Source organism: Elephas maximus, chromosome 26 (assembly GCF_024166365.1).
Source record: "Elephas maximus indicus isolate mEleMax1 chromosome 26, mEleMax1 primary haplotype, whole genome shotgun sequence".
Taxonomy (NCBI): Eukaryota; Metazoa; Chordata; class Mammalia; order Proboscidea; family Elephantidae; genus Elephas; species Elephas maximus.
The window spans coordinates 19,123,443-19,137,765 of NC_064844.1; the positions used below are offsets into that span (position 1 = coordinate 19,123,443).

At 38.4% G+C, this 14,323-nt stretch overlaps 1 protein-coding gene across 6 annotated transcripts in view; it reads left to right on the forward strand.

Moving 5' to 3' along the window:
- The window catches only part of THADA (THADA armadillo repeat containing), a 360,989-nt gene that overhangs the window by 33,109 nt on the left and 313,557 nt on the right, over nucleotides 1-14,323 (forward strand). For all 6 annotated transcript variants that reach the window (XM_049870444.1, XM_049870443.1, XM_049870447.1 and 3 more), the window contains 6 exons: nucleotides 782-933; nucleotides 2,659-2,872; nucleotides 7,520-7,655; nucleotides 7,941-8,077; nucleotides 11,821-11,979; nucleotides 13,546-13,703. In XM_049870444.1, the coding sequence (XP_049726401.1) occupies nucleotides 782-933; nucleotides 2,659-2,872; nucleotides 7,520-7,655; nucleotides 7,941-8,077; nucleotides 11,821-11,979; nucleotides 13,546-13,703 (956 nt within the window). The remainder of the gene's footprint in view (nucleotides 1-781; nucleotides 934-2,658; nucleotides 2,873-7,519; nucleotides 7,656-7,940; nucleotides 8,078-11,820; nucleotides 11,980-13,545; nucleotides 13,704-14,323) is intronic.

Here is a 14,323-nt window from a genome sequence, read left to right on the forward strand (position 1 = left end):
TTCCTCCATGTTATGAGATGTTTTGTGATAGTTTTTTATGTTTATCTCTTGGTTGGCTGAAATTCATCTTTCTTTGAGAAGAGTTTTTGAGATAAGTCCTTGATTTCTTGCACATTCAATAGTGTTTATATTGCTCTCATACTTGAATAAGAATTTGATAACACAATTCTTCGTCACACCTTCTTTCCCTGAGGATTTTGTAAACATTGCTCCACTGTCTTCTAGCACTGCATGTTGCTGTGGCGAAGAGTGAAGCCAGCCTAATTTTTTCCACTTTGTAGATGAATTGAACGTTCTGCCCGAATGGCCAAAAGGGACTTCCTTTATCTTTGACGTCCAGTAACTCTGTTAGGGTATATCATCATACATATTCTGTCAGTTCATCCTGAGGCGTGGTAGGACTTTGGTTCCAAGTCAAAACGTTTTATGAAGATTTTTTGAAGACATGTTCCTAAATTTATTTTTGTTTATTTAGAAAACAAAAAAAGAAAAAAAAACTTAGGAATTTCTGTATAATACCCTTAGAATGGAACGTTAAAAAAAATGTTCATTTTCTATTTGGAGAATGTAATACTAATTATTTTGCCACTTTAGCTAATAAATTAATGGAAAAACTACTCTTTTATCCTACTTTGGATAAAGTATGAAGTGAGAATTTTTGTGCTAATTTTCTATAAATCTGGCCAAGTAACTTTGAAACTGTAATTTCTTTTTCTGTTTTTTTTTTTTTTCCACTTCTAAATTGGTGCGGTTTTGTTGTTGTTGTGGTTTGCGCTTTTAGGTGGAATCCAAACAGTGTATCTGCTGAGCCATGATATTGATGCTGGTCGTTTCCAAGCACTAATGGAATGTTTTACTAGCACTTTTGAGGACGTGAAAGTTTTAGCGTTTGATCTTCTGATGAAGTTAACAAAAACCGTTGTACAATTTCAGGTATTTGGACTTCTCCAATGTAAATGTAAACGTGGTATCTGCATGAAAACTTTCTATTTTAGCAGCAGGGGAAGCATCCTGTGAATTACCCGGGCACGTTCTGTCTGCCCTGTCTCACATCTGCTGACTGCTGTAAGTTATCATTACTACCTCCATTGCTGTTGGCTCATAGGGAGGAGTGGGGAGGAATGGTGAAGAAGGAGGAAATACGGTAAATGAAAATAAAGCCCAAAGCAGTAAGCTTTGGCTTTTTTAATGCTCTGCTATAAAGGAGGTATAGGAAACAGTAGGTTTGATTGTTTACAGGATTATTCGTAGATTTTTGTTAACTGCAGCCTCCCCAGTTCCTTTGGATGTGTTAATATTTGATCAAAACACATCACTTACAGTAATTAAAGGTTTTCAAGATAATCTCCTTCCTTCGTAGGCTAGGAAGCTGAATATAAGTGAGATATAAAACAAATTTCTGGTCTTCCAGCAAGCAATAGCTAAACTGAGACTGAAACTCATAGAGTGCTTGAGGTTAGCAACAGTTCTCTTGCTAGGCGCCGTGCTCCATCCCCTGCCCCCGCATTCCTGTTCTGACATTTTCTTCTTCTGCTCTGACCTTGGGGTGAGAACCAAAGATGAGCTTGGACAGTGAAGCCACAGCGTGGAGATGGGTCTGCAGGGAACCCCCTACCCCAAGATGATGGAACAATGACATTCAGATGTCAAAGACTATTATGTTCTTACTAATTGACTAATAAAGCAATTCAGGGACTGAATATATTATAAAAATGACTTAGATGCTTTAGGCCGTTGTTCTTATGTGTTTTAGGTCATAGAAAATGAAAGACATCAAACAGCAAAAATTAAAATAGAAATAAACTGATCTTTGGATCAGTACATTTAATATTTTTAATATTGTGTAAATCATCATTAAATACTAGCATACCTATAATCGACTTCAAATTTAAGTTTACAGTAGTTTTCCCTCTTATATTAGACAGTCGTGGAGTAATCCTAGTAGAATCAGCCCAACCCTGAATTCCAGGTTCCATGCAACTTGTCAACCAGGCACTTGGGACTGGGACCTGTGTCTCCTGTTCTTAGCCTGTGTCTTTCCATGAATGTCACAGTGAACTATCCTTCATTCTTTCTCCTTTAGGACAGGCTAAAAAAAATTTTTTTTTTTGTTTTTATGTGAGTAGATGTTTATATGCGATAAAGGTGTGGGAGCTGTGTTGCAGAATTTCTGAGGCCGATTGTATCATTTTGTTTTCGATGTATTGCATACAGGGAGCTTTACCAGGAACAGCCTTCCTGTGGATTTGCATTTTTCCGCTTGAACTAGCTGTATTGGAAGGGGGAAGAGGGGGAGGATGAGGGCCAGGTAAAACGTAAACCCTGACAGACAAAGGAACTGACTTAAATAGGAATAACAAAGGTAATCTGGCTGTAGCCATAGCAAATTTTCTACAGGAAAAACACACAGTTTTATTGAAGAAAGAAGGTTTTTCATTTTTTTTTTTTAAAGAGCTTTATCTATGTTGAATTCCTTAATCGAATTTTTTTTTAAGACCCTCGTCACTAGAACCAGTGATTATTTATTACTGTAATAGAAGCTCCAAATAAATTAATGTTACTGTTGAATTGTATGGCTGATTCTGTTTTTATGTATGTGTTATTTCTTCAAACTGAAGAAATCTTTCAATGACAAACTGAGGCTGTGCTTCATTCCAGGGTTCAGAGAAACTGCAGGACTTGTTCCAGGCAGCACTGGAGCTCAGCACAAGCACCAAACCGCACGACTGTGTAACAGCCTCCTACCTGCTGAACTTCTTAATCTGGCAGGATGCTCTGCCGTCACCTCTGTCTGCCCGCTTGCAGACTCAGCAAGTTGCGTATGGCGACGGAGAGAAGTCGGCATCTGTGGTGGAAAGGAACACATTAATGGGTTTGTATTGAGTAAATGACCTTTTGTTTTTATTTGTCAAATCCATACATCTTACTTTCTCGCTATTCATTTGGTTAGAATATCTAATGGTTAAACATTTACTTTGTGGTTTTTTTAATTTAATGGTTTACGAGCCTATAAGGCTGTCGGAGTTTCTCTCAAGCAACTGAATAGCTTACTCAGCTATAAGTTTTCTGTAGCGCTTTTGAACAGGAGATTCCTGTTAAATATGTAGATGTCCAAATGTACATTCATATAGTTCTTTTTTTAAATAGAAGTTCTTTGACAAGAGTCTTTTTTTTTTGGCAGAAATTTTACAATGGTTATAGCCAGGCTATCTGTATTATTTCTACATAGAACAGAGTTCCTTTGTCTGTTGGGGTTTATGTTTTAACTGACTGTCATACCCCTGCCTTTCACCCTTTCTATATGACCAGTTCCAAAACTCAGGGTCTTAGGTGGTTTAGATTTAATGATTTTCAACAAACATTTTTGGGGATTCTCGTTCTATAAATAAGGACAAATGTGGAATTTTTTTTTTTTTTTTTTTTAATAGAGGAAAAGGAGGTCAGTTATAGAAAGAGAGTTGAAAATTACTCTCTTCATGGTGGTTGAAGAAACCATGAAAAAGAGAACCAGTGATGGGGAAGCCCCAGATGAGCTGATAGGGAGTGGTCTGCAGTTGAGGTGAACCAGGATTGCATGCTGCATATAAAGCATTCAATTTCAAAACATGTTAAAACTTTAACAATTTATAAACTTTTCGAAATATACAAATGCATATTTAAACATATATATGGTTTAAATTGGAAACCCTGGTGGTGTAGTGGTTAAGTGCTACGGCTGCTAACGAAGAGGTTGGCAGTTCCAATCCGCCAGGCGCTCCTTGGAAACTCTACCAGGCAGTTCTACTCTGTCCTATAGGGTCACTATGAGTCGGAATTGACTCGTTTGGTTTTTTTTTTTTTTTTTTTTGTATGGTTTAAATAATAATAGCAAATTTTCACCGTTTTTTTTCAGGCACTGGGTGTTCCCACCCAGCTTAAGAGGTAGAACAGCACCCATACTTTTGAAGCCTCTCCGTTATCATACCCCTTTCCCCAGATAATTACTATCTTATATTTTGTAATAATCCTTCATTTTGTTTTTCTTTACAGTTTTACCACATGTGTATATATCATTAAATGATGTTTGACATAGTTTTGTATCATTTTGAATTTCATATTAGTGGCACTGTACTGAAGGAGCCGTGGTGGCACAGTGGTTAAGCCTCCGCTGCTAACTGAAAGATTCATGGTCCAAACCCCCGCAGCTGCCCCGTGGAGAAAGCCGTGGCATCTGCTTCTGTAAAGATTACAGCCTTGGAAACCCTTCGGGGCAGTTCTACTCTCTCCTCTAGGGTTACTATGAGTTGGAGTTGGCCCCATGGCAGTGGGTTTGGTTTTGGTTTGGCATTGTACTCTATGGATTTTACAAATTTACCACAATTTATTAATCCATTCTCCTTTGGTAGACTTTTTTTTTTTCCTAAAATAAATAATGCTGATGTGAATATTCTCATACTTATCTTTCAATCGACACATTTAAGAGTTTATCTGTGGTAAACATAGAAGTAGAATAGCCTGGTCATAAAGTATGTGTACTCTCACTTCAGGAGATGATGCCAAGTAGGATTTCAGATTACACTCCCACCAGCAAATGATGAGAGTTGTGTCGTATCACATCATCACCATAATTTGCTATTGTTAGCTTTAAAAAATTTTGCCAGTAGCAAAATATAAAATCATATCTCATATCTCATCTTGCACTTTAATGTGATTGACACATGGGTCAGTTTGTTGCACTGTGGGAGCTTGTGTGTTGCTGTGATGCTGGAAGCTATGCCACCGGTATTCAAATACCAACAGGGTTGCCCATGGTGGACAGGTTTCAGCTGAGCTTCCAGACTAAGCCAGACTAGGGAGAAGGACCTGGCGGTCTACTTCTGAAAGAATTAGCCAGTGAAAACCTTATGAACAGCAGTGGAACATTGTCTGATGTAGTGCCAGAAGATGAGCCCCTCAGGTTGGAAGGCACTCAAAAGATGACTGGGGAAGAATGTCTCAAGAATAGATTGGATGCATTCAACACTAATGGCCAAAGACCAATCGAGTTGTGGAATGATGTTATACATGAAGAAAGCAAGAGGTTATTAAGAAGACAAGAAAGAAAGAAAAGACCAAAATGAATGTCAGAAGAGACTCTGAAACTTGCTTTTGCATGTAGAGAATAGCTAAAGCAAGAGGAAGAAATGATGAAGTAAAAAAGCTGAACAGAGGATTTCAAAGGATGGCTTGCGAAGACCCAGTAAAGTATTATATAATGAAATGTACAAAGACCTGGAGATAGGAAACCAAAAGGGAGGATCACCATCACCATTTCTCAAGCTGAAAGAACTGAAGAAAAAACTGAAGCCTTGAGTTGTAATGTTGAAGGATTCTATGGGGAGAATACTAAACGATGCAGGAAACATCAAAAGAAGATGGAAGGAATACACAGGTCACTGTACCAAAAAGAAATGGTCAATGCTCAGTCATTTCAGGAGGTGACATATGATCAAGAACCGATGGTACTGAAGGAAGAGGTCTGAGCTGCACTGAAAGCATTGGTGAAACACAAGGGTCCAGGAATTGACAGAATATCTATTGAGATGTTTCAACAAACAACGAATGCAGCCCTGGAAGTGCTCACTTGTCTATGCGAAGAAATTTGGAAGACAGTTACCTGGCCAACTGACTGGAAGAGATGCATATTTGTACCCATTCCCAAGAAAGGTGATCCAACTGAATGTGGAAAGTATCAAACAATATCATTAATATCACACACAAGTAAAATTTTGCTGAAGATCATTCAAAAGTGGTTGCAGCACTACATTGACAGGAAACTGCTAGAAATTCAAGCCACATTCAGAAGAGGATGTAGAACCAGGAATATCATTGGCGATGTCAGATGGATCCTGGCTGAAAGCAGAGAATACCAGAAAGATGTTTACCTATGTTTTATTGACCATACAAAGGCATTTGACTGTGTGGATCATAACAAATTATGGATAACATTGCAAAGAATGGGAGTTCCAGAACATTTAATTGAGCTCATGAGGAACCTGTACTTAGACTAAGAGGCAGTCATTTAAACAGAACAAGGGGATATTGCGTGGTTTAAAGCCAGGAAATGTGTGTCAGGGTTGTATCCTTTCACTACATGTAGTCCGTATGCTGAGCAAATAATCCGAGAAGCTGGACTGTATGAAGAAGAACGGGCATCAGGATAGGAGGAAGACTTATTAACAACCTGTGATAACCACATGATACAACCTCACTTGCTGAAAATGAAGAGGACTTGACGCACTTACCAATGAACATCACTATGGACTACACCTCAACATAAAAAAAAAAAATCCTCACAGCTGAACCAACAAGCAGCATCATAATAAATGGGGAAAAGTTTGAAGTTGTCAAGGATTTTATTTTATTTGCATCTTCAATCAAAGCCCAGAGAAGCATCAGATAAGCAGTCAAACCCACGTGTTGCATTGGGTATATCTGCTGTAAAAGACCTCTTTAAAGTGTTGAAAAGGAAAGATGTCAGTTTGAGGACTAAGGTGCGCCAGGTCCAAGCCATGATATTTTCAATCGCCTCATCTGCATGTGAAAGCTGGACAGTGAATAAGGAAGACTAAAGAAGAATTGATGCCTTTGAATTATGGCGTTGGTGAAGAATATTGAATATACCATGGACTGCCAGAAGGACAAACAAATCTGTTTTAGAAGGAGTACAGCCAGAATGCTCCTTAGAAGTGAAGTTGGCAAGACTTCGTCTCACATACTTTGGACATGTTATTAGGAGGGACCAGTTCCTGGAGAAGAACATTATGCTTAGTAAAGTAGACGGTCAGCAAAAAACAGAAAGACCCTCAACAGGATGGATTGACACAGTGTCTGCAACAATGGGCACAAACATAGCAACAATTGTGAGGATGGCACAGGATTGGGCAGTGTTTTGTTCTGTTGTACATGGGGTCACTATGAGTTGGAACCGACCCGATGGCGCCTAACAACATCAGTGTGATTGAGCGTCTTTTCGTGTGTTCATAAGCTGCTCATTTTACTTTTCTGTGAAATGTCCATTCATATCCTTTGTTCATTTTTACGTTGAATTGTTCGTCTTTTACTTGTTGATTTTAGGAGTTCTTTATATATCTGAATATTAATTTATCGATTACATACAATTCCAAAATTAAAACCGCTCCATCCAGAAAAAAGGAAACGCAAAACATCTTCTGGTCAAACAGGACATGCCAAATGGGTGTGGAGTTTGAGACCCCAGGTAGATGATGAGTAGAAGGAATGACTCATCCACAGACAGATTGCTCTCAGCAGATCCAGGGAATTAGGGAAGGACACTAAGGTCTACCTTTTAGGATACCAGGTCATAATGAGAAATGGTTAACAGGCTGGGTAAACCTTGAAAGATCTCTTTTTTATTCAAAACCTCTGGTGTAAGAGTTCAAAGAATTAGATGTTTTCACGGAAACTGTTTTGTCATTCACAAATTTACAAGTCTGTTTTTCAACTGGCATTACTTGGACTTCCTGTTTGCTTTTCCTAGTCATCAAATGCTTGTTGGAAAATCTTGAGGAAGAAATATCTCAGGCTGAAAATTCCCTGCTTCAGGCAGCAGCATCATGTCCGATGTATGGACGAGTCCACTGTGTAACAGGAGCTTTGCAGAAGTTGCCTTTAAAGTAAGTATGTCCACTGCTGACTCCTGGACACTCGGCACTGAGCAGTCAGCTCTTACTGGGTTGTGTCCTGGGAAAGGAATGTAGTTCATTGCCTTAAAGACAATGGAAAATTAGATTTCAAAATTTACATGTATGTGAACATATATTCTTTTAGGTTTATGAAATATTTCATAGATTGCAAAATTTTGAAATGTAAGTTTTCTCATTCCTTTTTATCTATTAATTTCTATTATGAAAAATTTATTTTTGCTTTTAGCATAAATTCCTCTCACATTTTTGTTGCAGCAGCCTGCAGTTGGTGAGCGAGTGGAGACCTGTGGTGGAGAAGCTCCTTGTGTTGTCCTACAGGCTGTCTGCCGTGGTGTCACCTGTCATTCAGAGCTCCTCCCCAGAGGGCCTCATCCCCATGGACACAGACTCAGGTCAGCAAGGAAAGGAGGGTAGAGTGACATGGTGTGACTATTGTGTTTTTCTTTTCCTTTTTTTTGAAAATTCCTTTGGCGGTATATAAAAGCTAAATGGGGGGGGGGAGGGGAGAGAAGAAATTATTAATACAGTGAAACCTGTGAGAGCTGGAACTCAATGGGACTGCCTTGTTTTTCCAGGACTCCCAAGCTTTCTGCCTTTGACAGGGCGCAGTCTTACCACTTTTCTGTCGCTTGTTTAGTGGAAAATATTTGAGTTTTCCTTATCTGGCAGGTTTCTGCCTTAAACAGGTCCTGGCTTTTGTAAGTTTTCTATAGTAGTAGTGGTATTTCTGCCTTGTTAGTAATATTTGTTAACTATTAAAAAATAACCAGGTGATGAGCAAGGTACCTCCTCCTCTGGGTTAACAGTATGAATACTGTTATTTCAGAACACAACCTACAGGTGGATGCAGGGACTGGGATACTGGGGAAAACACATTAGAGGGATGGGCAGTTGATGGAGTTCAGTTAGTGCAGGTGACTTGTTAGGAATCTGGAATGGGCAACCAGTTAACATACAAAGACCAGTGTGCCTGGGTTATCTAGTACTGCTCTAACAGAAATACCACAAGTAGATGACTAACAAACAGAAATTTATTCTCTCACAGCCTAGTAGGCTAGAAGTCCAAACTAAGGGCGTCAGCTCCAGGGAAAGGCTTTCTTTCTCTGTCGGCTCTGGGGGAAGGTCCTTGTCATCAATCTTCCCCTGGTTAAGGAGCGTCTCCGCACAGGGACCCGAGATCCAAAGGACGTGCTATGCTCCCGGTGCTTCTTTCTTGGTGGTATGAGGTTCCCTTGTCTCTCTGCTCACTTCTCTCTTTTATATCTAAAAGGAGATCGGCTTTAGACAAAACCCAATCTTGTAGATTGAGTCCTGCCTCATTTATTTAACGGCAGATAATCCCACTTCATCAACAGCATGGAGACAGGATATGCAACACACAGGAAAATCACATCACGTGACAAAATGGTGGACAGTCACACTATACTGGGAATCGTGGCCTAGCCAAGTTAACAAATATTTTTGGGAAGCACAGTTCAGTCCATGACAACCAGTTAATGGAAAAAAATTCAGAGGAGATACTCAGCATGCCCAAAATTGAAGTCATGCACTTTCCTCTGCCTTTTCCCTCCCAGCCCCTGCTTCTTCACCAGAGATCTGTTTATGCAAGTCAGCAGTCTAGTACTGCTTGGCCTCTCTCCCTTGCTCCTCGTATCTGGCTTGCCTCGTGTTCTTACAGTGTTACACTTTAAATATTTCTCAAATCTTTTTTTTTTAAATCGGCATTTTCTCACCCAGCTGGTTTCTGTGCATCCACTATTTCCGTCCATTTCCTGCATCCAAAGTAATCTTCTTGCTGCATCCAAAGTAATCTTTTCTAAGTATGTAATTGATTGAAAACCAAACCCAAATCCATTGCCATTGAGTTGATTCTGACTCATAGCGACCCTATAGGACAGAGCAGAACTGCCCCATAGGACTTCCAAGGAGCAGCTGGTAGATTTGAACTGCTGACGTTTTGGTTAGTAGTCGAGCTTTTAACCACTGTGCCACCAGGGCTTCTTATAATTGATTGCATTACATGTAATCTTTGCTTAATGCCTGTACCCTCACCGCCCCTCCCCACAACCAGGTCCTATAATGGTTTGGCTTCTGCTACCTCTCCAGTCTGTTAGCACTTTCCCCTTCCCATGGAGCTTTTCTTCCCATGAAGCTTTCTTTCTTGGAATTATAATTTTACAGGGATCCTGCCTATGTATTTGCTCCCTCGTGCTTAGCGCAGTGCCTGGTAGAAGTAGATAGGCAATAAATATTTGTTGATAATGAATAAATAAATGAAGGAAAAATTTCTGTAAGGAGGGGAACTAAGCTCAGTGCCTGGATATGAACTAAGCTCAGTGCCTGGATATGCCAGGTGGCACATTCCTGTACTGCAGCTGGCCACAGGATTGGCTCAGAAAGGTATGTGCTCACATGGGATTGTTCCTTTACACAGAGAAAATCATGAGGGAAATTTACACTTGGTGTGGAAATAAAGTTTGTAAATGCATTTTGGAGCACAATACACATTGAATGTATCAGAAACACACACTGTACCATACGCTGCAATACCTTGGGCTGATACGATGATAGTTTAAGTGACCTGAAGATGTGTGTTTTATGTAGAAAATGGTGGCTTTTTCACTTTTACTAAAAATGAATCAAAGATTAGTGATGGTTCATAATACTAAAATGGAAGTGTTTTTGTTATTTATTTTTGTATTTATATTATTTTGTATTTTTTGGCTAGTGTTAGTCTAAATACCAAAATTTGATGCTTTGGTTTTCTGGCTTAAACAGTGCATGGAGAGAAGGAATGTCCAATCTTAGAAGTAAAGTTTGGATTAGTGTATTCTGGATGAGAAATATTGAGTGTTTCTGTCACCTCTTGTGGTTAGGACAGGCAAAGTATACCAAAATTCTATTTGTTAATGAAGAGTTTTTAAACATCCTTTGGTCACAAAAACCATCTTTGGCTCACAGGCTTTTCCTTAATTCTGCCTTTTCTTTTCTCTTTTGGTTGTCTCCATTTTTCCCTGCTTCTCCTTCCCCATGTTAGCTGCCATACATTCTGAATTCCTTGAAGAAAGTCTCCCAGAAAGCCATAAAAATGGATGGGTAGAGTTCTTAAAAATTTATTCAGATCCTTCCTCTTGTTTCTTGGTCTTCCCATGGTTTCTTTTGGGGCCAGTGTTACTTTTTCATGGCTGTCGAAGTTTGTTTCTTTTTGGCAGAATTTCAGGGAAGCAGCAAGTGGACATAAGATGTTGGTTGAATCGTCATGATAGCAGTTTGGGTGTTTGTATTTCCCATGGTACCTAAAGTATAAGTATATAAGTGTATATAGTATGTAATATATACTATATACTGTATATTTATTTTTTGATTTGGTAATTGATCGCAGATGATTACTTGTTGCTATTTTTAAGAAATCTGAGCCTGGCTACTAACTATTAGGTATCCCCTAGCTGTCCATTCATTCCTCTCAGCCTCTGCCACTAGCCAGCTTCTGTTCTAGGCACTGGCGATTCAGCAGTGAACAGACAGACAAAGTCTTGCATTCATGGAGCTTTTATTTCCTAATTCAGTGAGTGCTTAGGAAATAAAAATGAAGTTTAAAACTGACTGTAAAATATACTTTAGAAAGCAGTGTATTATATAATGCATTTCAAACCCAAATATGGGAGTCTTTATGATATTCCTCAGCTATAAAAGTCTGCTTTTATGAGAGTGGGGTTTTCCTTTTCTGTTGGTCCTTTTACTTTTAAACCTTGATAACTTATGTTGTATATAGGGAAACTATATCTTAAAACAAAATCTATTGAAGTTTATTACTCTTCTTCCACATGACTGAGTACCGTGTTTGAGATTCTCAGGCAACACACCAGGAAAAGCAGAGTGAGTGAAATGGGCCTTTGTTTTGTGGACAGTTACAGTCGTGTTCTTTTGTCACATCTGCAGTGGAAATTGCCTTGTGTTACCAGTACATGAAAACTTTATGAAGACCCTATGTAAATAATTTTCACATTATCCACCCTGAGTCCCTTTTAATAGAGTTGATTATCAAGTATTAAAAATTACAGAACGTTTGAGGGCAGGTACCCCCAAGGGGTGAGGTGGAACTGGCGTTTCAGGTACTCTGGTCTCTCTCCCTCAGAGTCGGCAAGCCGCTTGCAGATGATTTTGAATGAGATTCAGCCACGAGATACTAACTATTACTTCAGTGACGTCAAAATAGTGAAAGAACGTGATAGTTTTGACTTGGAGGACTTGAATGCTAGTATGCCAAATACCGATACTTCTGCAGAAATCAAAGGTAAGATACATAAAATTGATATTGTAAGCAGTGTTTAAGTGAAATGTAAAGTATACAAAATGCCCTTTATATTGAGTAAACCACAGGCTGCAGATCCGAGAAGAACATTTCTTTCAAATAAAGTTTTCTTTGAGCTTATAAATGGTTTCTTTTGGGAATGAGGTTATAAGACTTTAGCCAGAAAAACATGTGCCCCAGTGCAGCTTATAAGGTGCTGTGACAAACAGCCACGGAGCACCCACCTTGACAGTCCAGGTGACGCTACAGCAGTGTTGCTGGATGAACCTGGCTGCGGACAACGTCAGCTTCTTCTGGCAGGAAAGTTCACTTTTGTCTACTGAGGAAGTCCCTAATGTCAAGCACTTTTGAAGAAAATAAACCTCATTAAAAATGTGACTGTCTGTTGTGCCAAGCCTCCAGAATTTGAGTTCTCAAGGCTTGTTCTAACATTAGCTGTCATTATATAATTTTCTGTACACTCTAAAAAGCCATGAGAAGCAGTAGTTTTTGAGTGATTTATTTATATTCTGCTACATTCTCCACTAGGTGGGGATATTGCCTTGTGAAAATTTCTTTTTGTGATTTTTTTTTTGTTTGTTTGTTTGTTTGTTTGTTTGTATTACACCAAATAACATAAATACATGTTCATTGTAATAGTTGTAAACAGTATAGAGGTAAATGTAAATTAAAAACAAATTAAAGTCCTCTTTCACATGCTGTCTAATCCCACTTCCTCCCTCTTTAGTGTAAATCCTTTTAGACCTATTCTCTGTATTTATGGGAGCCCTGGTGGCGCAGCAGTTATGAGTTTGGCTGCTAACCAAAAGGTCAGCAGTTCGAGTCCACCAGCCACTCCTTGGAAACTATGGAACAGTTCTGCTCTGTCCTGTAGGGTCACTATGAGTTGTAATCTACTCAACAGCAACGGATTTTATGTGTTTATGTGTATTGTACATTTATTTTTTTAGTTTAGTGGGCTTTTTAAGATATAAATGGTACTGCACTGTATCATTTTGTTAAATCATCTTTTTTTTTAATAGTAGGTCTTGGATATCTTTTTAAATCAGTACTGAAATTCTTTTAAAACCGGAATAAGAGAGTGAGGGTAATTGTAATTTATTGACCGTGGGATTTAAATGTGTTTTAAAAGATAATTTGTATTTTCTTTTGATTTTAAAAGTCCTGTCCTATTACTGATGTAATAACTGCCTTCACCAAAACAGATGATTAAGTATATTTATTATAGTCATATTATATGGATGGCAGAGTTTGTTTCATTAATTTCCAAAGGTTAAGCTTAAGTTTTGAAACAATGTGTGTTATTTTTGAATTTATTTGAAAATAATATGTTAAAAATACTGGGCGTGATTTCTCCTCACAGCACATGCTCAACAAATGGTAGTTATTTTCTCCTGAATAAATATAACATATGACAAATTGGTTTGCTCAACCGGATTATTCTTGGGGAAATTATGAATAAGCTTGTTCTAAGAAACCTGGGCAATGAGTAATCAAAGTGTCTAGTGTTGCAATAGATTTTCTCTCTTTCTATCTCTTTTTTTTAAGGTAAAGGAGAAAAAACATGTGATGTAACTGCTCAGATGGTGCTGGTATGTTGTTGGAGAAGCATGAAGGAAGTCGCTTTACTTTTAGGGACGTTGTGCCAGCTTCTTCCCATGCGATCTGTGCCAGAATCTTATGGTGGATTGTTGACAGTGGAACAGGTAGGGTAGATGTTTATTTCACCTGGTGTAGTTTCTGATCAAAGCATCAATCACAAGCTTTTATTTATAACCCAACTTGAAAAAGAAAAAGAAAGGCTTTGAATTTTTCTTAAAATCCTACAGAGAAAAAACTAAAAAAAATTTATGGTTGTTTAGGAACTTTGACCTTGCAACACATTTTAAAACCATGGTAGTTTTAGAAATATTTTTCTTTTTCTGACTAAACTATGTTAGTCAAGGTAGATTTTTACAAAGAAAAGAAAGTATGATAATGGATCTCGTGTTCCCCACTACACTGATGATAAAGTTGTAGTCACTTCGGTTTTTTTGGCTGACTTTTATTTTAAGACCACAAAGTTAGTTCACCATCTGGGACTGTTCAAGTGACTTGACTGCAGTGTTTACAAGAAATTAGCTTACCACAAGCATTTCATTTGGAAATATTTTAGATTTATTAGATTTCTGTTTTTAATTGATTCCCTCTTCCTTTCCATATGGTTTCAACAAACCCATTTCCCACCATTTTCCAGCGAAGATATACCCGTACTTTCATTTTTAACCTTTTTCAAATAAAGAGAATATTTTCCCTAGGGTGTTACAACATTCAAGAACAAAATAAA